Here is a 24,242-nt window from a genome sequence, read left to right on the forward strand (position 1 = left end):
ACTTGTATACAGAACCTTCTTATCAAAGGTGGTCGGTAGATTCTGGGATTGCAGCGCCCTGTTTTTCAAAGGGTTGTAAGTTTGCACTTACTCAGCACAGTAAACTTGCTTTTACTCATCTGTCAAAATTATTTATTAGTCTTTTGTAAATGTAACTGTAGATAATTTGTTTGGAATTTGAACATGCATGAACATGAGAGTTTGTTAGACATTCTTTGTATGGGGAGCGGGGATTGAATGCACATTAAGTAGAAGTAGTGTTTGTTTGGGGCTTGCAGACACAGCACGTTGAAGAACAACCAAAAAGTTCAATATAATGTCATCCTACATGGGACACCAGTAGCTGAGATAGTTTTAAAGCTAGGGAACTAACTGATAACCTCTTGACATCTAACTTCAGCTGATCAGCATCCGTTTTACTCTGAATCTAGTTTCCAGTAATATACACATTTTCTTCATCAACCTTTCATTTTTTTCTGTAACCCATCAGAACAAAAAAGGAACACGACTAAACGTGGTGTTTCCGTCTCCTGGAACACATTCCCCATGTTGCCCTTTGTATGCTTTAGTAACCAGTTTTAAGCAGAATCATACGCCTGTTTTGTCAGTTGTCATTTTCTGTCCCCTAGCCACAGTATACAAGTCCCTCTTTGTCATTGTTTCATAAAATCTCAGTACTGTATATGCTGAGCTTCTAGAAATGTTAATTTAATAATGTCTTAGATATAATAATTAATAATTATTAATAATTAAACAAGTTTAATGTTTTTTAAAATTCTTTTATTGTTTGTAGTTATTTTTGGGTGGGTCTTTTTTCAGACATTTCTGTAGCTTGTGTGTCAGGACAGTGAGCAGACCAACAATGAAAATACAGCTTAAAGTATTCCTACACAGTGTGTCACACCCTGTGAAAATAAAGGTGCATTTCCTTTACTCTGTGCTTTATAGAAGGGATGGGCTTATTTTCCTAACTAACAAATACCAAGTGCAGTGTCTTGTTGGGTTGGGCTCTGCTCTTTTTTCCGGTTGGGAACACAGGGAGGTCATGCTGCATGCAGGTACATACTCTAACCATTAAACCACACCACACCACGTGATTGTTTGTAAGCATTCAATACAAACCTTTTTTGGATTTATTTATTTTTTATTTCCAAAATGCAATTAGATGAACCTTGTAATCTGCCATTTAATCTAGCACTCAGATATGCCAGCTATTTGAAATGAGTCTTAAAATACAAAAATTAAAGATAGATTTATGATACTCTGGGGTTAGTTTATAGACCTGTACAATATATGGTGGTTTATATATAATTGGCCAAGGCAGTTAGAGTGAGATTTTTGATCCTACAGTAAATACCACAAAGCATTGTCATATAGCTGCTACAATAATACCCAGCACAGTGGGAATTACCAGAGACTATAATGGTCAGGTGACTAGCTATGTATACTTCCCAATGGATGCATGCCAACTGTATAACAATGTGTTCTAACCAAGCTACTTAAAAAATACCTACATGGGACAGTTAAAAACAAGGGTGACCCAATAATTATTGGCTGAGATTCAATATTGGGATCGCTGCCAGTCTCTCAACTCTACTCACTGTACTATACTGCTTCGTCACTGAACCCTTATTGTGCATCAGTGGGAGTCATCTTAAAAATGCCTGTTCAGCTTGCCAGACAGTATGGCGCTGTTGGCTGTGTGTGGGCTGAACCCTTGGATAGGGGTGTGAAAACTTCTGACTGACTCAACCTATTGATATCACTGTGACAGTTAACACTGGTACTCCTTTTAATAGTAGTGTGACTGTGGCTGTAAGTTGGTTAGGTTCTAGTGGGTTTGGCCAACAGTTTTTAGAAGAGTGGGTTGCATGTGTGATTGGCTCAAAGCTGTGACATTGAGTGTACTGTAACCCAGTGGTTGGTGCCAATGTGTGTGTGTGTGTGTGTGTGTGTGTGTGTGTGTGCTGACTCTCCTCGGCTGCTAGTTAGTTGAATAATGCAATACTCTTAAGTAGGGAGACCAGTCTACTGTGCATCTGTGTGTATACACCACATGTCTACAAAGTAAAATATCACCACCTAAGCAGTATTTTAGATGCCCCTATTTTGTTCTATTTCTAGAAGGGTCAAACAGAGCCAAATGCTATAGTAAAAAGAAAGTGGGACTGCTTTGCTAAAGAACAATTTCTTTAGGCAGCAGAATATGAAATATCAGGCTTTAAGCTTTTATGTAAAGAGGTTTTTAAAAAGGATGTTTCATAGCCCATAGATGGGCAAGGAAGTTGAGCTGCTATGTTTGGAGGGTCACCAATCCTTCAGGGTTCAGGCTCCGCTGGTAGTAAACTAGATGGCCTCTCTTTGGAAGTGAGCAGCATATCTTTCATAACCGTGCTAAATTTAGCCTTATTTGTTTGCCCATTTTTTTTCGGGTCTCAAGGTTCATGTATCTTGGACTGGTGTGTGGTGTGGATTTCAGAAACTTTTGAGGTCAGCAGCCAGAGGGAGCCTTGTTCACCTCTCTGGCTGCTGACTCAAAAGCCTTCCATTTCTGACATAAGCAGCTTTTACTCATCAAATTGTGGCCGCACCAGGATTCAAAAATAAGGATAGGGACAAGACAAAATTGCTCCTATTTATTACGTGTTTTTAGCATTGATCTTATCGTGAATTGGCCATAATTAAAGTGCCTGCACTTTAACACTCATACTAGATGTAATTGATATAATGTTCCTGTACATGGTGTCTCTTGGGTCTCTGTACAGGTAATAAAAATAACCTAGTAGAACACTGTGATCTTTGTTATGTACCAAAGGTAGCCTCTGCAAGCCATAAATCAATTGTTGTATTCCACAAATTCAAACACAACTGCTTATTTGGTCCTGTACTTTGAAACATAATTTTCATAGTAATAACTAAATAAACCACCCTTTAAGGGGACCATAAAAAATGGGTTGATAACTTTCTTGTAATTTCTGTGAACACTGAAACCATGTGTGCAGTACATTACTCTCAGTTGTTTAACTGGACCTCTGGTGTGCTGTCGTTCCAGGGTTACGAGGTGGAGAATGTGCTTGGTTAGGAAGTGGGTCCCCTGAGCTGTTACATTTGTCTCATAGCAAGGAAGCCAGCTATCTGGATAGGTCTGGAAAAAATGAGCCTCTGAACAGTAGAAGCGAAGGAAGTGGGGCTGAGTTCCAGTCCTGTGTTACAAAACATTCCAAAGACGCAGAAAAGAATTAAATGAAATAGCACAAATATAAAATTGTCAGTCATGTTTTCTTGGGATTTTGTAATATAGGCTTCTGTAGGTGTCTCTGTATTACTTAAACCTTGACACGGACATAGTAATGTGATCTCAATTTTGACATAGAAGGGACAATTGTATGTTTACACTATTTAAATACCTTGTATAAGACCATTTGTAAATACTCTGAAGCAAGTTATTGCATTATTATTTACTTAGACAGCTTTAAATAGGGATGTAGCATAGAGGTTTTAAAACTACCTATTTATTGTAAACCTGCCTCAAGATTGTCTTTATTATTGCTTTGCATTTCCACAGTTGAGCTAATCGAATTTTGCAGGATAAATTATTATTTTAAAGCCTTAATATGCCAGTGGTTTGGGTTCATGGGTTACCTCCATATACTGCAAAGGAGTTAACACTACATTCACAAATATTTGCATTCATGTTAACCCTATTGCACCTGAAAGCTCAGTCTCCCTATTTATGGTATGAATGTCTTGGGTCAACCCAGATGCAGTAAGGCAGGATCAGTATTGGTCATTCTTGTTAGTGTGGGGGTTAAGAAGGATTGTATCGCCAGGATCCCTCCACCTTTTCTTTGATAGATTACCATTTGATCATGGAGGGCACTGGCAGGCACTGGTTCCTTTTGCTGATCTCTGGTAAGCCCATGTGCAGTAGTCCATGGAAAGAAGGAAAGCAAAACCACAATCCATGAATGTTACATCTATGTGTTAGATATATGAATTTCAGTGTGGGAACTGTTTTGTGAAAAATATGATACTATTTACAATATTGTAAAACAGAGAGAATTACAATTACATTTCTGTGTTTTGAAGTCTCAAATTATTGTAACCATAATTTTGTGTAAAGGCTTTTTTTTAACTAAGTAACCAAACTTTCTTTTAAATATCATAATAATGTGTTGGATGTAATTAAACACCTTATACTGCTGTTGGCACTGAATGTGCAAATTTCTTTATTTCTGTATTTTTTGTAAAGAAAATATTCCACCATGATGTCTTATTTTCCATACTGTATGTGCAGTGTACACTTCTTAAGATCTCTTAAAACAAATTAAAGGCAACTAAGGAAGATGCACAAAGTATTCAGTATTACGTTGTTACAGTATTGGATGTATTTCAAGTAATTGTAGTTTTTTTGGGGGGTTTACTTATTTTCTTGCCCCATCTAATTAGTGTACAAAACGTAGATTCTCAGATAGAACATTTTCATAAAAATCCCTGATCCTGCAAAAAATATTACTATTAGTTTACTATTGAAAGGAACACTTTAGCCTGGAACTGACTGAAGCAACCTTGTGACCTTTTGTTCTCTTACATTTATAACTCAGAACAATATGTTGGCTTTTTACGCTTGGCAGCAGTAACTCCCAGCTGTCACTTAGATACTGAGGACTCTAAATCCCTTATCATAGGTGCACCCAACCAACACTACCCATTTCAAATTCACACAATTAAACACAAAATCGTTTCAAAAGATTTTATTTATTTTTTTTAACAAAAAAAAAATCCAAAATTATATATATATAAACTTTTATATAAAATGTTCAAACATGCTCAGGTTGCTTTTTAACGGATACAATACAAAGTCTGGAATTTTAAAGATGTACCATAACTTCATTTATACATTTTTTTTTTAATATATAGAAAACTCTCATAAAATAATTTAAGAAAGACGAAAAAAGTTCAGTTTCTGTTTTTTTTTTTTTTTGTGGCTTCTGTAGGGGTATCCCGTTTCTTCAGTACAATTCATATAGAAAAAATGTATGCTTTTTTACCCCTTTTCAATGCCACTTAGTTTATTTGGTGTAACTGTTTTACAGTACTATGCTACAGGCGTTTTGCAAAAGTTCTGATTTGATATTTGTGTCTCCTTGAGGTATCGTGTCTAAAACAAGTCTCTTAGCATTTCCGCTCGCAGGTTACCGACATTCGATACTCGTGGAGCCCAAAAAAGAGGAACTGGGCAGCTGCTTGAAGAAATTTCGGAGGCTGGTCAGCTCCCTGCTTAACTGATCGATGGTTTTATGCAATCGCTCGTTCTCAGCGCCTAGCTCAAGCATCTTATGCTGCATTTCCAAGTTGCGGTGTTTTGCCTTGTCTCTGCTTTTTCTGACAGCGATGTTATTTCGCTCCCGTCTCTGTCGATACTCCGGGCTGTACCTATCCTGGTTCTTTTTGCCCTTTCCTTTGCCTACCTTTCTGGAGGTGGTAAGCGATGCATGTGGCTCTGGTGTAGTCGGTGGGGTGGGCTGTCCGGTCTGCAGGCTCATGATGGTCTGTGCGCAGTTTTCAATCTGTGAGGGTAGAGATGAAGAAGACATGTCGCTATCACTCCAGTCCGACTCCTGCTTAATTGGCGCGTTGAACCCACCTGTCACGCTTTGATGCAGCTTATCTCTGGCAGCAAAGGCGCCTGGCGCTGTGCTGGTCAAGTAGTTAAAGTCCACTTTCTCTTGCTTGACGCTGTTGTTAAAAAGGTCAGCGAAGAGTTCGTCATTGCACAGCTCCAGGTTTGGCACTGACGCCATAGAGTCGATGTAGGAGCTGAAGTCGATTGCGCTCTCGTCGTCATACATGGCTGGAGCGGTGCTCAATTCTGCCAGATTGCTTTCCTCGCACATGCCGACACGGCTGGGCTTGCAGGAAACCTGGATAGTGCTCAGCTTACTGTCGTAGAAATTGGTTGGCTCCATTGACCAGTTCATATTGCATGGTGGTGAGGCGCACTGAGAATCCAGACTGTGTAGCACACTCATTAACTTATTTGTGTTCTGTTCTTTCAAGAGAGACGTAAATGTATTTTTTTTAAAAAGCTACCTGGTTCGCTTTTTGCTGCAGGTATTTTTTTTAATAGATTCTTTTCAGGCGCGGTGGTTTAATCTTCCTTTCACAAGAAATAACCCTTTCCAGTTCAAGATAATTTTTACCTTAGATATCTGCAATTGAAAGTTCTGGTAAAAAAAGAATTTCCCTTCTGGTTTCTTAAATAGTAGCCCAAAGAACTGCAGGTGCGTCTGTGTTTTTAGTTTAGTTGCAGCTGTAAGCCACTTCTCGTGTTCTCTGATGTTTTCGAGTGCGCACACTGTTTATTTATCTCCTGTGCTGACGTCAAGATCCTCCCCCCCTCTGTGCAAACCGCTAGTGACCAGTTCTTATTTGAGGATATAGGGGGTGGGCTTATACTCCACCTCCTGCCCTACAGCTAAACAACGACTGTTGTGAACTCGGTCAATTCGAGCCCTCCTTTGAAATCGGATATCTTGTTTCGCCTGGAGGTGACTGTTCGTTTTTTTCCTTCTCATTTTTTTTTTTTTTTTTTTTTTTTAATTAACCCTATTATGAATTCACGGTACACGATCTGAATTGGTACAGTTTTAGGAAATGTCAGAGCCTGATGTTACTACTTCCAACTTCCAAATATTTTTTTCCATTGCTTGCAGGTTAACTTAACACAACACATCTGGCACAAGTTTCTCGTGCAGGTATTTATGTGAAGGTTTTTGTTTGTTTTGTTTTTATTATTATTTTATTACACTATAGATTTAAAAAATGCTTAATGCACACACATACTTTAAATAATGTTTATATTGTATGTTATTTGGAAAATTCTCGGCAAACTAATAACGTCTAGACACTGAAGCCTTCAGGTAGTGTTTTGTGTAATTGATCAGAGAGTATATGATTTTGACAAGATATGCTAATGTTTATATGTAAAGGTTACCCATTCCAAACATGTCAAATAAGACGGTTCTAAATAGATAAACGATGGTGGACACCCACATCCCCGAATACATCTGACATGACTAAAACCCAGTGCAGAACCGTACGTGATACAACCATAATTATTTACTGTTATTTATCAAAGTAAATTCACTACTGGCACCACAGTGGATCATTTCCTGCATTACATATATCAGCGTTTTGGAATGTTGCGGTCTGACTGTTTTATGGTTGTCTAATGCTGAAATAAAACTTTCTGTACATACAATTCTGCGGCATTTCTACCCAACGTTGTCTATGCTTTTCGTATTATTATTATTATTATTATTATTATTATTATTATTATTATTATTATTATTATTATTAACAGAAGACACTGGAAACAGAGGGAAATGACAAGTTTGACAGAAAAGCTTTCTATACCTGATCTCTTGCGCCCTCTGGTGTTCGACGACACATCTAAGTAAATACCAATGATGCTTTGTACAAGTTTGGAATTCCTCTTTCCTTAGAAAAACTAATTGATTCGTCATTACTTACAGGAAACGTTTACAGTAACCCTCAATGCGGATGTTTAAAATTAATTTTAAAAGCAGGATAACACAATTGTAAAACTAGTTAAAATCTCAAATCTCTCCATGCCACAGATTGTAAATCCAATATACATTATTATTATTTTATTATGTATTTCTTAGCAGACGCCCTTATCCAGGGCGACTTACAATTGTTACACGATATCACATTATTTTTACATACAATTACCCATTTATACAGTTGGGTTTTTACTGGCGCAATCTAGGTAAAGTACCTTGCTCAAGGGTACAATAGCAGTGTCCCCCACTGGGGATTGAACCCACAACCCTCCGGTCAAGAGTCCAGAGCCCTAACCACTACTCCACACTGCTGCCCTAATACATGTGTGACAAACAGGTGAGAATCCTGGCCATTCTATAAGTCCTCCTTGTTTATTCATATTAATTAAACACTAAAAATGGCATCTCTGATAGACTGGTTTGTAAACATGGAGTGACATGGATAAAATAAGAAGTGAGCAGTGGTTATGAAGTGGGAAACTACACAGAGTTGAGAGTTTTGAGCTTCAGCGGGAGGTTAGAATGCATGTAACAACATGGTTCATTCTAATTTAACAATGACACATTATGAAACTCGATCATAAAATACAACGTGTGGTATACATCATTGACATGACCAGACGTAAAAAAAAAAAAAAGACAGCGAACGTCAATTCTTACTGGAGACATCTATAATGGAACGTAATTAGTAGACTAATAGGATTTTAAGGTAACGCTGTGGACCCATGTGAGACACAATATCAAAGCGTGTGCACTGAATTAGTCATATGGCTCGAAGTTACAATAATAGTCAATTGCAACAAACTAAAAAACAGGACAGTGCTGCAGGATAGTATTAATTACAACGAATCAAATGCCTACAGATAGTCTGCAGGTAGGTTTTAACATCTTCTGCCCCCCAGAAGATTGTAATTAAAGCTACTAACAACCAAACAATATTATAAGCTACTAACAACCAAACGAGCAAGATGGGCTGAATGGCCTCCTCTCGTTTGTAAACTTTCTTATGTTCTTAAGTTAGTCCACTGATTCTTTAGTTACTCCTGTTCTAACTTGTTACTTAAATAAACAGAACCCCTTGGTGTTTATTTTCCACATATTAAACACATTTTTTGTTTTTGTATTAATAAAGCATTACGTTAAATAATTGAACACATTAATTATGGATCTGTAAATCCAACAACGTACATTTAAATCCTGCCCATTGTAATTGCTGACACACACAAAAAACATGCTACATGAATAAAATGTAGCATTTTATTGATTAGAAGCATAATAATGCATCACTCCTCATATTAGCATGTTCCCTCCCATAGACAATGAAGAAATGATCAGTTTAACCCTGAGGTCTGTACTGAAGGTGGGGATGAACTGATCCCTATCTTAGTACCAATTCCAATGAGAAAGTGCATGGAACAAAGATAGTGGAGAGCTGGAGGTGATTCACAGCTAGCACTCAACAGTCCTTTGTAATTGATTAACAGTACCTGTCACATATTTGTGCAAAGCAAGTCATCTGAAATGTGCATTATTATGAAGACACATTATTCCTGAGCCCTGGATGTACAAACACAGTCTCATAAGATTTACTAAATATTAACACATCCCCATCTGGTTGGTTAAAATAACAAATCACCCTCAAATTTTAAAAAATGACTAATATTTTGAGGACTGAAAGTTTAACAGGTATGGTGACAGTATTTTTTTTTTTTTTTTTTGTGGTGATGATTTAGAATCAGACTAAGTTAATAACAACAAATCTATTCCACATTGTGTGTATTCATTTTAATATTTTGTTATATTATTATGTAGGCAACCCCCAAACATCCTGTGATGTTGTGTCATCAGTGCTAATGCAACTGACCATGTCAAAGAGAGATGGAAATTCACGCACAGGAAAAGAACATTTGTGAAGCTCTCTCTGTAAATTTACAAGTGAACACTTCTTTTTTTCATTCAGTTCATTATACCTAAAACATTTCAGTTTATTTTGTTCTTTTCGTTTTATTGGTTATTCACAATACTAAACCAATGAATCCAAACCCAGGCCCTCAAACTTACAAAGTGCTCAGAAGAATAATAAAGAGTATGCTGAAACAACTTGAACAATACTGACAAAAACATTTAACATGGTCTAATCTTCTTGTTCATTGAAAACAACGTTTTCTGCAAGTGCTCATAACTACATTAAACATGACCCACCCCTCCTGTACAGTTTGTACACTCAGATATGTGTAAAGTGTTAAAACAGTGCCCAAGTTCAACTGTAGATGTTAATGTGTTGTTAACAAAGTTAAAAATAATACATAACTGCAAATAGTACAATAGCGTGAAATAATGTTCTTTAAAAGCTCAGTCTCCAGCGGTCAGACTTTTCTGGAGCTGTGCAGAGAGAGGTGGTCAGCGAGATTGACCAATAGAGTGGGGAGGTGTGGTATCTGAGACAAACTTTCCAAACTTGTTCCGTCCTTTTGGAGAGAAAACGCTGGAAACTCACCAAGACCGTAAACAAAGTCCTGCATCAGGTTAGTGCCATGGATACTGTCCTGCTGAGTAACCTTAAAGCTGCAGTACCACGGGCTTTCACAAACTAAACACTAAAACCGCATGTAAAATTTAAAAAAGGAAGCTAGTGGATTATAAATAACCCATGTATAGTGCAATATGTAATGGAATACAATACAACTAATATTTGTGAGTTTTGTTTTTTACGTTTTGCAGCCAAATCAAAACATATTGCAAATACTACTGTATGTGCTATTTACAGGCAATGCTGTTATTTCAAAATGGCAAACAAATACAGTATTGATAGACTTATACTGTAGGCATCTGTACCTTGTCCTTTTTATTGGACCAACACAACTAATATCTTACATCCCTGGTAGTTACTATAGCTAAAATGAAAACAAAATACATCAGCAGTGGGGGGATACATGATTTTAAGCATTACATTTGTGGATGAAAAGTGCACTAGACAGAATCTTACAGAACTTAATATGAATCAAACACCAGAAAACTGAACTGAAATAATGTATTTCTTGCCAGTAGTTCGTTTGATGTTTACATCCACAAGAACTACAGAAAAATGACCACAGCCTGAGATAGCATTCTAGTTTCTTTACATCCTTACCTTTAATTTATGGTGTGTAAGTGCGGGAGATGAAGCACTGTACTGACCAATACAGATGATGAAAAGGAGAAAACACCCTTGGGTGAGAATTCTGGCCAGACAACTCTTTAATGTATTTCATACAGTTAAATTCCAGATAGTGGTTTGAGGGAATCCCATGATTAAGAGGTCTGTATTTATTATGTTGTTATGTGTTGGCAAAAACAAATATCAAAGTGGACTGGTAACTTCTGTTTTAATAATGTGCCTTTTGACAGTTTGATTAGTAGAATATTTTATCAATCATCCTATTTTAATGATCTGCATACAACCTTCTGCGGCTTGTAACACATTATTCCAAATGCAATGGCAAGTAGTCTTTATTTAAAAAACACTTGAAGTTGCTGAAGTCTGCTAACCCATTTTGAACTGAGGTGATTCCTTCACATGCTGATTTAGTCACTTGCATCTGCACACCCTATGACCCACAATACATGGTTAATTCCTCAACAGAGGCTTCTGCATAGGCTTATTACACACACACACACACACACACACACACACACACACACACACACACACACACACACACACACACACACACACACACACACACACACACACACACAGCAGGGGTGGAGTTGAACTCATCTTGCAGGGGGGAGTGTGATCTTTGAGCAACCCTGCCCTTTGGATCTTGGAATGTGAAGGGGTAAACTGACTAAAGCCAGAGAGATACACTTTTTTAACCCTTCACTTTTTTAACCCTTTTTTTCTGAAAGTCACTGGATGGCCTTTAGATGTATGGATTTCTGGGACTTCTTGGTTGAGATCACTCTGACTGTAAATCAGGCTGTAACTTAATCCAAACCTTCACATTAATTAATATAAACCAAACAGTTTTTAAGACCACCAGTTCGTATGATTTTTATAATTTAACAGTTGTTGTGCAACTTCATTCCCACTACGGTTATATGGAGAGTATTAATTTTCACTGTTCTCCTCCAGTCATGAAGTTGGAGAGGTACCGGTCCCTGATGCCCAGAATCCAGTGACTGATGCACATGAGGGCATGAGAGCAGGTGAAGGCCTCGGGAGTCATGCTCATCTTCATAAAGGCTCTCCTGGAAATGGGACGAGGTGAGAAGAAACCTTAAAATGGGAACGTTGTCTGAGCTAGCAAGCACATGGTAGGCAATACTTGTTTGTGGCTTTCTTTTTGAGGTGAGGGCTTCACTATATTACCTCCAGGATTTGGCTCTTGTGAAATATACTTCCTGTTCCCTTTCAAGTACGAAATGTAACCATTACCTAACGGGATATATCTCTTATAGACCTAATTACCTGAGCACTTATATCAAAGCTGCTCCTTTAAGAGCCCCGTGTGCGTCAGACGTCTCCTCCGCCCCCAAGAGATAAATACAAATGAAGCACAGGGCTCAGCGCCATTTTTCTTTCAGCCTGCTTGGGAAAGGTGTGAGCGCTGGTTTTTTTTGTCATACAACGGCGATAAGTTGATATATTTACTTTTCTCTCTCATTTCATATTTTGAAATAATTTAGCTTATTTTAAGTGTATGATTCTTGCTTAGTCTTAGGTTCTGATTAAGTCCCCTCCACGGCCTTGTGTGCTGTGCAAAGCCGAACGGCTATATATATATATATATATATATATATATATATATATATATATATATATATATATATATTAGGGCTGTCAATTAATCTAAGTTAATCTTGATTTTAATTACAGTATTGTTGTAAAATGAACTGTATGAAAAAAAAGAAGTGTTCACTTGTAAATTTACAGAGAGAGCTTCACAAATGTTCTTTTCCTGTGCGTGAATTTCCATCTCTCTTTGACATGGTCAGTTGCATTAGCACTGATGACACAACATCACAGGATGTTTGGGGGTTGTTTACATAATAATTAGGGCTTCTGTTTTTCGGGTTTTATTAATTGTATTTTTCGGTGCTTATCTTCTATTTTCGAGTTTTATATAAATCGTTTTTTTCGGGACTTTTGTTTTGATATACTGTATGAAATTTGTGTTTTTGGTTACTTTCCAAAATGCTTGAGTGTTTTTTTTTTGGTTTTTTTTGTGTGTGTGTCAAAATATGTATAGCTTGTCAGTACTTGCACACTAAGTTGTACCTTCTTTCCTTTGCTGTCTTCCACAACAAAATCCCTATGGTCACGGGCACATTCTTCTGGGGTTTTTGTGTGTACGCATTTTTGTACATTTCGCCACAATTCTGTTTTAAATCCTTTGTGTCTTAACTGTAACATTGACCTATTTTGTTTTGGGTTAAATAAAAAAATATTTGTGGAGCACATTAAGTGTGCTAGTAATGTCTCTCTCATACTAATCATGTAGATTAACACACTACAGTATAAGCTAAACTGATTTGAAAAATAACAAATAATTTACAAACATCTATATTAACCATGCTTTAAATGAAACTTATAAATCAACTAATTAATAAAATTACAAACATACTTACTTTAATGTAGCCTAAAGTACGAAAATAAGTTATCATACATTGCACAATAATCCAAATAAAAACATAAGAACATAAGAAAGTTTACAAACGAGGAGGCCATTCAGCCCATCTTGCTCGTTTGGTTGTTAGTAGCCTATTGATCCCAGAATCTCATCAAGCAGCTTCTTGAAGGATCCCAGGGTGTCAGCTTCAACAACAATTTGCAGTAGAGAGAGCGAGACAGCGAGCAAGGGAGACACATGTGAGCAGGTAGAAAACAGGTAAAAGGAACACACTTTTTTCAAACAATATTCTTATTCTTATTCATTAACTTTAGCGCTGCTGGATAACAAAAACATAATAATTTAAAGTATTCCTCCAAATGAGTGTAAATGACTGATGGGGCAGTCTGTATAGACTATACACAGGGCTCTGCAGTATGGGATAGGCTACCAGCTTCATTAACTTTACTGTATTATTGTATTATTGAATCGTATTTTGTCACACTTGTACTTGCTTGAACCAAAGTCATTGTATTTATCTTGCTCTTAATTGTATTATTACTTGTACTGTGATACTTGAAATGTATTTGCTTACGATTGTAAGTCGCCCTGGATAAGGGCGTCTGCTAAGAAATAAATAATAATAATAATAATAATAATAATAATAAATCTAAAAAAACGACAGGTTTCTAACAAACTTGTTAGCCACTTTTACCTCCCGTGTAATTCTGCACCCACCCAGCTCAAATTCGCTTCAAAATCACAATATAAAGATGACAGTGCATCCTGCGCAAAAGCACTTTTCCCTTTACGTTTTTGTGTTTTCCTGCATTTCACCAAAATCACGCCCCATATCTCAAAGCCTAGATCTTTATCATCCAAAAACCAAAAAAGTCCATAGTGTGGGTTAGCGTTATGTCCCGTCCTGCCCCCCACCCCCTTCCCGAGGAGTTCCCACAAAACTGAAAAGAAGAAGTCAACATCTAAAATGGTTGACAAGATCTTAATAGCGGAAACAGATTGACAATTGCACATAAACTCTCCTCATTAGGATTCTTAATAAAGTAGGACAGTAGTTCTGGGGGGATGAGGGATCCAGGGAGGGTTTTTTTAAGAACGGGGTGATGCAGGCCTGTTTGAAGGATGAGGGGAAACAGCCAGAGAGCAGAGAGGTGTTGAGAAGAGAGGCGATGAAAGGGAGTAGAGCAAGGGCAGCAGCCTGGAAGAGGTGAGTGGGGAGGGGGGCCAGAGCACACATGGTGGGTTTATGGCTCTGGAGCAGGGTTGCAGAGGGTGATAGGGAGTGAGTGAACAGAGGACGGGGTGGGTGGGGAAGGATGCGAGGTAGTGAAGAGTTTGCAGATGCCTGTGATTTTAGAAGAGAAGGAAAGACATTAGCCGAGATGGAGGAGGATGGATGGGGGGGGGGCTAAGGAGGGAGGAGAAGGTAGATAAAAGTTTACAGGGATTGTTAGTGGAAGACTGAATGATAGAGTGGAATTAGGAGCATTTGGCAGAGGTAAGTGTAGAGAGAAGGAAGCGAGGAGCGAGTGATAGAGATCCAAGGAGTGAGAGGGGCGGAGGAGAGGAGGAAGTCAAGCTCATCAAGAAAGTGAGTAAGGGGTCCAGGAGGGCGGTAAAGAACATTGAGGAGGAGGCGACAAAGGGAGGTGATTTCAACAATTCAAAGGAGAAAGGAGAGAGCAGGGTGGACAGAAAAGAGCAGGGAGGGAGAGAGCAGAAGTCCTGCTCCCTCACCCCATCCAGTGGGGCGAGGAGAGTGGGAAAGGACATAGAGAGAGAAAAGGGCGGCCAGAGTGGTAGTATTATCAGGGGAGATCCAGGTTCCAGTGAGAGCTACGAAGTCAAGAGAGTGAGAGGCAACAGCAGAGATGAAGTCAACTTTATTGGAAGCTGAGCGACAATTCCAGAGGACACCAGAGAGAGAGAGAGTGGGGGGGGGGGGGGGTGAGCAGAGGAGAGGGGGAGAGGCAGGGAGATGAGGTTAGAAGAGTTAGATTTGCGGCGGCAGGGAGAAGCCAGAGGACAGGAACGAGAGGAGAGGATTACAGGGATATTAAAGTTAGTCATGGTAGGGAGCAGTAGAGGAAGTAGAAATGGCTACAGGAGAGGGGGGTGCCGAGAGAGGTGAAAACGGGCAGGTACAGGAGGAGCAAGAGCATTAAATGATAAAGAGAAAATAAATAAATAAATGCATGCAAACCTGGTCTGGAGCTGGAGCCTTCAGTTCGAAGCTTGGGTAAAACATTTTGCAGCCGGTCCACGTTGGCCTGTCCTCGTGTGGACTTCCACAGTGTAGAGTGTAGACTACCGGCCCTTCTCTGAGATGGCGCCGAGTGTTTTGGAGCACTAGCTTAGCGTCTGCTTATATAATGCCCTACATGTTGAGAGCTTGGTGCTGCCGACAATTGTTTGCAAATTATTCTAAATCCAGTCAGCTGCACCCTGTACGAGTTGGTCGATTGTTACACCTGCACAACTCGCTCACGCGTTACAACCTCAACTGGCAATATATGCGGATCATGAACGGGTGGAGGTTAGCCTATGGATAGCACTCTGCAATCTCCTTGATGACATGCTGCACAGCCATAGCCTCCTTATCACGCAACGCCATTATCTGACTGATCCAGCCAATCAGCTGCCAGCAGGGGACTGAGGAAACCAGCAAATAACAGAGGCTTCCTTAAATACTGCTCTACTTGGGAAGTATGGTTAAACACTAATATAAAGCAGGTGGGGTTAGAGAAGTACCAGACCTCTTTTGTCATGAGGATCAGAGTCACTGCTGGATAGAGTTCTATGATCTGCAGCCTGGCTGCTTTGGAATTCAGGTTCAAGGCAGATGTTCAGAAAATGTTGAAACTGGAAAATAAATAATTACATATTTTTAACTTAGTTAATCTTTATTTTGTTCCTGAATTATAAAACATACTTGAATAAAAGGAAGAAATGGTAGTTTTGAATCAGTGACTGAGGTAGTATATGTACTGAACACCACTGCAAACGCTAAGTGGCTTGTGTTAAAAGAAACCGAAGAATCAATCTGTAATTAAAAAAAAAAAAACTGCATTGTAAAATAAGTGGCTTTTTCTATTAGGCAGTACTGGTGATGTTTTTGGGCCGGTATCTTGTTTATTCCTCGCTACAACAGAAACAACAAAACACCTAGGATAAAACTTTTTATTTAAAATGTACATTTCAAGCAGACTATGCAAAATCTTGGATGATGCTGAGAACATACAAGAGCGAGTACCTGCAAGACCTTGGAGAGCAGAGTTAGTGCAGCCATTTTACTCTCTGCGGAGGAGCCGCTGGCCCACCAGGACTAGAGACTGGTCCAGCTGCCCAGCACCCCGCCCACCAGCTGGCTGACCTGTGTCTTCCACACAGAGCACTCTCGGAAACCCTGGTCCAGCATACTATTCAGGACCATGCTCACCTGCACTGCGCACACAAAGAATTAAATGTTACAGGGCGCGGTTAGTTATGCTTTTCCAAATAGTGACCAAAAAGAATTCAGACAGTTCCTGGGTGTACAGTAGATATAAATAGGTAATGCAAAAGGCAAAAGTCAAGAAACAACAAAAAAAAAGTTACTATTGTTCTTCCCTTAAGGGTGTTATTGGGAACTCTTTCCTAATTGGATTGATGGAAATTAGAAATCAGACTAAATCGTATTATAGTGCAAGGATACGGGAAATGGAGTAACCTCCACCGTCATTGATTTTAAAGGATCACTGATTTTGCTGTTTTTGTGGCAGCACTCCAAAGAAAAGAAGTCTGACCTAGACTTCATTCATAAAAAGGGCTCTCACCACTTTAGGGTTCATCAGCTGTGGCACAGTGGTGTCCTGGTTCTGAAGAAGCTCTGAATTGATGGTCTCTTGGAACAAACTGTACTCTCCGGGAGAGAGAAAGTAACAAAGTTCTTCTGGGACATGTCAGAGAGGCACCGACAGCATTATGCTGTTGAGCAGCAAACTCGCCAGCTCCTCACACTGTAAATCCAACACAACACACATGCTTCACTGAAGTATACATTTCCTTTTAAACAAAAAGCAGAAGATACAGTATGTCTTACCAAAAAAACTAAAAAAATACTGCAATCAGACAATAAGCTTTACCTGCAGAACTCCACCAGGTTGACAAAGGCAGTGAAGTCTTTGGATTTGCTTGGCTGAAGGTTTGCAGCCGTCTGTGACAATATAGTAGAAACTGTGACTGAGTACAGTACAGCGTTGTATTTTGATACTAAATTGAGTTCTGGTACAACTCATATAGTCCATTTAAATAAACCCTACTTCAATGTTCCAAGGTTCATATGTCAAAATCGACACATTGTCCTAGTTTGTGTGTGCTTGTACGTGCATCTAAAATGTATAGGTTATGTAGTCTTTGAAATTAATATAAACTAACATATTGTACACATTTTACAAATATATATTTAAAATATATTAGCAGCAGTCTCAAACAAACAAACCTCAGTTCAACCAGTTTAAGTGGAATGTTGAAATTGAACCTGTGGGTTTTGAGTTTTACTAACCTACCCTTTGATGGTTTAATTTATTACTTAAAAAGTTAAAACATAGAAAGTAAAACATTTTCTTTACAATGGATGAATATCAAGTAAAAGGAAAGTATCTGAATAGAATATATATATATATATATATATATATATATACATACATACATATACACACATAAACACACAGTGCCTATAGAAAGTCTACATCCCCTTTCAAAATGTTCACCTTTTGTTGCCTTATAGCTTGGAATTAAAATAATTTTTCCTTTTTCATTTATCTACACAACCTACCCCACAACTTCCAAGTGAAAAAATTATTCTAGAAATTTGTAGAAAATTAAAATAAAAACTGAAATAGCTTTGTTGGGTAAGTGTCCACCGCCCTTGTAATAGCAATCCAAAATTAGCTCAGGTGTAACCAATCGCCTTCAAAATCACACACCAAGTTAAGTGGCCTCCACCTGTGTTAAATTGTAGTGATTCACATGATTTCAGGATAAATTCAGCAGTTCCTGTAGGTTCCCTCTGCTGGGTAGTGCATTTCAAAGCAAAGACTCAAACATGAGCACATAGGCGCTTTCAAAAGAACTTCGGGACAAAGTTGTTGAAAGGCACAGATCGGGATGGGTATAAAAAAATATCAAAGGCCTTGAATATCCCTTGGAGCACGGTCAAGAAGAAGTGGAAGGTGTATGGCACCACCAAGACCCTGCCTAGATCAGGCCGTCCCTCCAAACTGGATGACCAAGCAAGAAGGTGACTGATCAGAGAGGCTACCAAGAGGCCAATGGCAACTTTGCAAGAGCTACAGGCTTTTATGGCCAAGACTGGTCAAAGTGTGCATGTGACAACAATATCCCAAACACTCCACAAATCTGGCCTGTATGGTAGGGTGGCAAGAAGGAAGCCATTACTCAAGAAAGCCCACCTTGAATCCCATTTGACATATGCAAAAAAACACTCAGGAGATTCTGTAGCCATGTGGCAAAAAGTTTTGTGGTCTGACGAAACTAAAATGGAACATTTTGGCCTAAATGCAAAGCACTATGTTTGACGCAAACCCGCATCACCCAAAGAACACCATCCCTACTGTGAAGCATGGTGGTGGCAGCATCATGTTAAGGGGATGTTTCTCATCGGTAGGGACTGGGGCACTTGTCAGGATAGAAGGGAAAATGAATGGAGCAAAGTACAGAGAAGTCTTTGAGGAAAACCTGCTGCCCTCTGCAAGAAAGCTGAAACTGGGACGGAAGTTCACCTTTCAGCGTGACAACGACCCAAAGCACACAGCCAAAGCTACACTGGAGTGGCTAAGGAACAAAAAGGTAAATGTTCTTAGTGGCCCAGTCAGAGCCCCGACCTAAATCCAATTCAAAATTTGTGGCATGACTTGAAGATTGCTGTCCATCAGCGCTCCCCAAGGAACTTGACAGAGCATGAACAGTTTTGTAAAGAAGAATGGTCAAATATTGTCAAATCTAGGTGTGCAAAGTTGGTAGAGACCTATCCCAACAGACTCACATATGTAATTGCAGCCAAAGGTGATTCCACCAAGTATTAACTCAGGGGGTGGAAACTTATCCAGTTATGATCTTTCAGTTTTGCATTTTTAATATATAATTTTTTTCTCAATAAAAACTTTTTTCCCCTTAACAGTGTGGAGTATGGTGTGTAGAGAAGTGGAAAAAAATCCTCATTTAAATGTATGAAACTTTGAGGCACTGACACAACAAAATGTGAAAATAGTTCATATATATATATATATATATATATATATATATATATATATATATATATATATATATATACACACACATATGATGGTATCCAATCCATATAATATGCCAGCTTTGGTTGGACTAAGAGAACAAATTATGTAGAATAATGCAATTAACAACCCGATTCCAACTGCTTGCTCGTCAGCGCTGTTTCTGGACCGACAAGTCCAGTTTCTCAATTACCTTAACAGTATTGATTTGATGAGCTTGTCATAAAGCAGACGGTTCAGGGAGTGCAGAGATGAACTTCGGACGTCAAAGGCTCCATCTACGAATCCAGAGTCCCGCACAATAGTTGAAACATCTAGTGAGAATTACAGAAGGCAAACACTGTATGGCTCCTCAAAAGCCATACTGAACCACTTACACTTATTACTATGCTAAATTGGTATAGATAATAATATACAGTAAAAGAGACAAGACACTGTTTACCTTCATTTTATCACAGTCCAGAAGGCTCCTCAAGTGGTCAAGGTCGTCCCTGTATGAAGGGACCTTCCACTTCCCTGTGCGAACCTGTCCTCCTTCCACTGGTTGGTCCCCCTCTTCTTCCCCTTCTTCCTGAAGAATGAAAAATCAAGACGAAAAATGTTTAGCTGACTGAATATTGTGGTGGTCAGCATACTGACACTTTTGAGATATTGAAACTAACTGCTAGCTATCTCAACACTTGCTGTATAAACGCATTAGTCTTAGTGTACAGTATAGGCTCATTTATTTCATGTTCAATACTTATCCAAAGTCTTTTCCATATACAATTAAATTAAATTAGTCTGGCTGCAAGTCATTACGAGAACCAACTGGTTAGTTAATGACAGGAAATAAGGCATTGAAGGGGTGAGGGTCACTCTCTAGGGGCAAGCTTAAGGTTGAGATAAAAGTCTAGTTTTAAAACTCAAATAAACGTAAGATTTTACTTAATCTCCCCATAAAATGAATGAAAGTGCAGATGCAGCTGAGTTCCATGCAACATGGTTTCCACAATAACAATGCGAGCAACAAGCGTGGTTCAGAATGTTCTAAATTGTAAAAGTAAATAAATAAGCATAATCTCACCCCAGTAAGAAGCACTGGCTTAGAACTGACATGAATCAGACCCAGATGCACTGAAAAACAAAACACATGCCAACATACTGTATTTTGCCAAAAAACAAAATGTACAACAGGAAACTTGTGTTCCATCTTTACCCAGTACTAATGAGAATGCCAGTTATAAAAAGGTCAAATCAAAAATACAAAACTTAACTGCTAAACAGACTTGAGCGACCACCTATAGAATTGAAGTAAAACCTCTTAAACCTAATACATTTAACAAGATTTGTTTTAGAAGAACTAAATCCAAAATGTTGGTTCCATGATTTTGTTCAAAAAAACACAAACGAGACAACATCAGTTTGCTGTAACAAAGTTCCAAAAAGTTACAAAATTGCCCGGGTGGATTAGCATCTACTGAGAAATTTGGAGAACTCGCACGGACTACCAGTATACTGGATCCTCAAAAACAAAAAGAAATTAAATATAAAAAATAACCGCATTCTACTGGCGAGAACCTTGCACTGTCCCTGCAGAAATGTGGGCGAGTAGGGTAGCCTATTGTATATTTATTACCAGTATTTTGAAAATGTACTGAACTAAACATTTTGACTGGATCATTTATATATCATTAACCTAAAGTACTGAATTTTAGCTCTGTTTGTAGACTACCATAAGGATCAGAATTACTGAAGCTACAGTTCTGTAGGAAGACTTGCATATATTATATATGTATGTGTATAATAAATATATATTCAGTCAAAAAATGTTTAGCAAACAATACATGGCTAGAATGTTGGTATTTATATATATATATATATATATATATATATATATATATATATATATATATATATAAGAGAGATTAAGAAAAAGAAGCATGGAGTAGCCATGTTCACGTTTTTAAGTATTGTTTTCAAAACAAGATCATTTTTCAATGAAAACTAAATTAAACTTAAAAACCTAAAGTTAAATACAGTAATATAACGTTCATGGATACATAATTAAAAGTAAATGATAGAAAAACACAATGTATCCTATACTATCAATGTACAATGCACTATTATGGTACTATAATGCAGTAGCACCATGATAATACAATTGTATTTTTTTTTTATTTCTAAGAAGTATCATGGTATTTATACCGGATACAAGTATTACAGTAACATTATAACGGACAAATGTATTGTAACGATCCGTGTATTGTGTTTGTGTACTGTATTCCCTCTTGTTTCTACTGTCTGTTATTGCCGCTGTATTGTGTTCCTTTCCCCCCGTCTGTATTACCTGTAGCTGCGGGTTCGCTCTGTCTCTGGCTGTGCGAGCTGCCCCTGTCATAGGCTGTTTGTTGTGTGTGCCCATTGGTCCTGGTGTGCGGCTGGGGACCAATGGGGTAGCTGTTCGCTCTGGCACCCGATTAACATAAAGGGGCGGGGCTTAGCTATAAAACTGGTCGTTGCACGCTCATTGTCGGTGCTGAGCAAGTGGCTGGAGCAGTGGGCTCTTAAAGAAGTTCATAAATAAAAGCCTTGAACTTGAAAACGGCGTGTTGTCTTTGTCTATCCTGTGCACTGCGCGGAAAACGCTACACTGGTGTCAGAAGCGGGATCAGTACAACGAGTGATCCAGCGTTGAGCAGAAACAGGAGAAGACAAAGATGGACCAATGGCTGTGGTACGACTCCAGGCCGTCACAGAACCGGTGGGACGGCGGACTGGGGGATCTCCTCGGTGACTTGGAGGAGCGAGGTTGGTGCCTTGCCTGCGGGGAGTTCGGGCACCAGGTGACGTGCTGCCCCTTCCAGGACGAAGGGGACCTACTGCCTGCCCGAAAACAAAAGCGGAGGAGGGGTGGTCGTTCGAGGAGGCTAGCGAAGGAGTCTAGATCATCTCCCGCGTGGGAGATGGGGGGCCTACCGCTGCCGCCGCCGCGTGAGAGAGAGCCAGGGCCGCCGCCGCCGCCGCGTGAGAGGGCGCCAGGGCCGCCGCCGCGTGAGAGGGCGCCAGGGCCGCCGCCGCCGCGTGAGAGAGCGCCAGGGCCGCCGCCGCCCCCGCCGCATGAGAGGGCGCCAGGGCCGCCGCCGACGCCGCCGCGTGAGAGGGCGCCAGGGCCGCCGCCGCCGCCGCCGCGTGAGAGGGCGCCAGGGCCGCCGCCGCCGCCGCCGCGTGAGAGGGCGCCAGGGCCGCCGCCGCCGCCGCCGCGTGAGAGGGCGCCAGGGCCGCCGCCGCCGCCGCCGCGTGAGAGGGCGCCAGGGCCGCCGCCGCCGCCGCGTGAGAGGGCGCCAGGGCCGCCGCCGCCGCGTGAGAGGGCGCCAGGGCCGCCGCCGCCGCGTGAGAGAGCGCCAGGGCCGCCGCCGCCGCCGCGTGAGAGAGCGCCAGGGCCGCCGCCGCGTGAGAGAGCGCCAGGGCCGCCGCCGCCGCCGCGTGAGAGAGCGCCAGGGCCGCCGCCGCCGCGTGAGAGAGCGCCAGGGCCGCCGCCGCCGCCTGCGAGAGAGCCAGGGTCGCCGCCTGCGAGAGAGCCAGGGCCGCCGCCGCCGCCTGCGAGAGAGCCAGGGTCGCCGCCTGCGAGAGAGCCAGGGTCGCCGCCTGCGAGAGAGCCAGGGCCGCCGCCGCCGCCTGCGAGAGAGCCAGGGCCGCCGCCGCCTGCGAGAGAGCCAGGGCCGCCGCCGTCGCCGCCTGCGAGAGCGCCGCCGCCGCCGCCGCGTGAGAGAGCGCCAGGGCCGCCGCCGCGTGAGAGAGCGCCAGGGCCGCCGCCGCGTGAGAGAGCGCCAGGGCCGCCGCCGCCGCCTGCGAGAGAGCCAGGGCCGCCGCCGCCTGCGAGAGAGCCAGGGCCGCCGCCGCCTGCGAGAGAGCCAGGGCCGCCGCCGCCGCCTGCGAGAGAGCCAGGGCCGCCGCCGCCGCCTGCGAGAGAGCCAGGGCCGCCGCCGCCGCCTGCGAGAGATCCAGGGTCGCCGCCTGCGAGAGAGCCAGGGCCGCCGCCGCCGTCTGCGAGAGAGCCAGGGCCGCCGCCTGCGAGAGAGCCAGGGTCGCCGCCGCCGCCGCCTGCGAGAGATCCAGGGTCGCCGCCTGCGAGAGAGCCGGGGCCGCCGCCGCCTGCGAGAGAGCCAGGGCCGCCGCCGCCTGCGAGAGAGCCAGGGCCGCCGCCGCCTGCGAGAGAGCCAGGGTCGCCGCCTGCGAGAGAGTCACTCAGCTCAGCAGGGAATAGCAGATTGCCTTCCGCACAGCACGGCCCGTCGGCTCACCCACCAAAGGCCCTGGATGGAAAACCGGACATGCGGGGAGGGGGTCTGTGTTTCAGGGGTGGAGGTGGCCGATCTCAGTCATAAGCTGTATGGAGCCTTGTGAACTTTTTGGGGGCAAAAAGGCTAAGGTGGGGGTAGTGTAACGATCCGTGTATTGTGTTTGTGTACTGTATTCCCTCTTGTTTCTACTGTCTGTTATTGCCGCTGTATTGTGTTCCTTTCCCCCCGTCTGTATTACCTGTAGCTGCGGGTTCGCTCTGTCTCTGGCTGTGCGAGCTGCCCCTGTCATAGGCTGTTTGTTGTGTGTGCCCATTGGTCCTGGTGTGCGGCTGGGGACCAATGGGGTAGCTGTTCGCTCTGGCACCCGATTAACATAAAGGGGCGGGGCTTAGCTATAAAACTGGTCGTTGCACGCTCATTGTCGGTGCTGAGCAAGTGGCTGGAGCAGTGGGCTCTTAAAGA

At 41.4% G+C, this 24,242-nt stretch overlaps 2 protein-coding genes across 2 annotated transcripts in view; one reads left to right on the forward strand and one right to left on the reverse strand.

The window, feature by feature from the left end:
- Positions 1 to 4,963: 4,963 nt before the first annotated feature.
- LOC117399623 (CCAAT/enhancer-binding protein delta-like) lies at positions 4,964 to 6,355 on the reverse strand. Its single transcript, XM_033998914.3, has one exon. The coding sequence runs from the start codon at positions 6,030 to 6,032 to the stop codon at positions 5,196 to 5,198; it is 837 nt and encodes a 278-aa protein (XP_033854805.3). The 5' UTR covers positions 6,033 to 6,355; the 3' UTR covers positions 4,964 to 5,195.
- A 5,360-nt stretch (positions 6,356 to 11,715) lies between these two features.
- Positions 11,716 to 24,242, forward strand: part of LOC117400338 (nuclear receptor-binding protein 2-like) — a 73,434-nt gene continuing 60,907 nt past the window's right edge. Inside the window, exon 1 of the mRNA XM_034000164.3 lies at positions 11,716 to 11,838. The gene's annotated coding sequence lies outside the window, so the exon portion shown is untranslated. The remainder of the gene's footprint in view (positions 11,839 to 24,242) is intronic.

This window comes from Acipenser ruthenus, chromosome 4, assembly GCF_902713425.1.
Source record: "Acipenser ruthenus chromosome 4, fAciRut3.2 maternal haplotype, whole genome shotgun sequence".
In the NCBI taxonomy this organism is placed as follows: domain Eukaryota; kingdom Metazoa; phylum Chordata; class Actinopteri; order Acipenseriformes; family Acipenseridae; genus Acipenser; species Acipenser ruthenus.

Coding starts and splice junctions, on each gene's coding strand:
- LOC117399623 (XM_033998914.3), bottom strand. CDS start 6,032: ATGAGTGTGCTACACAGTCTGGATTCTCAGTGCGCCTCACCACCATGC.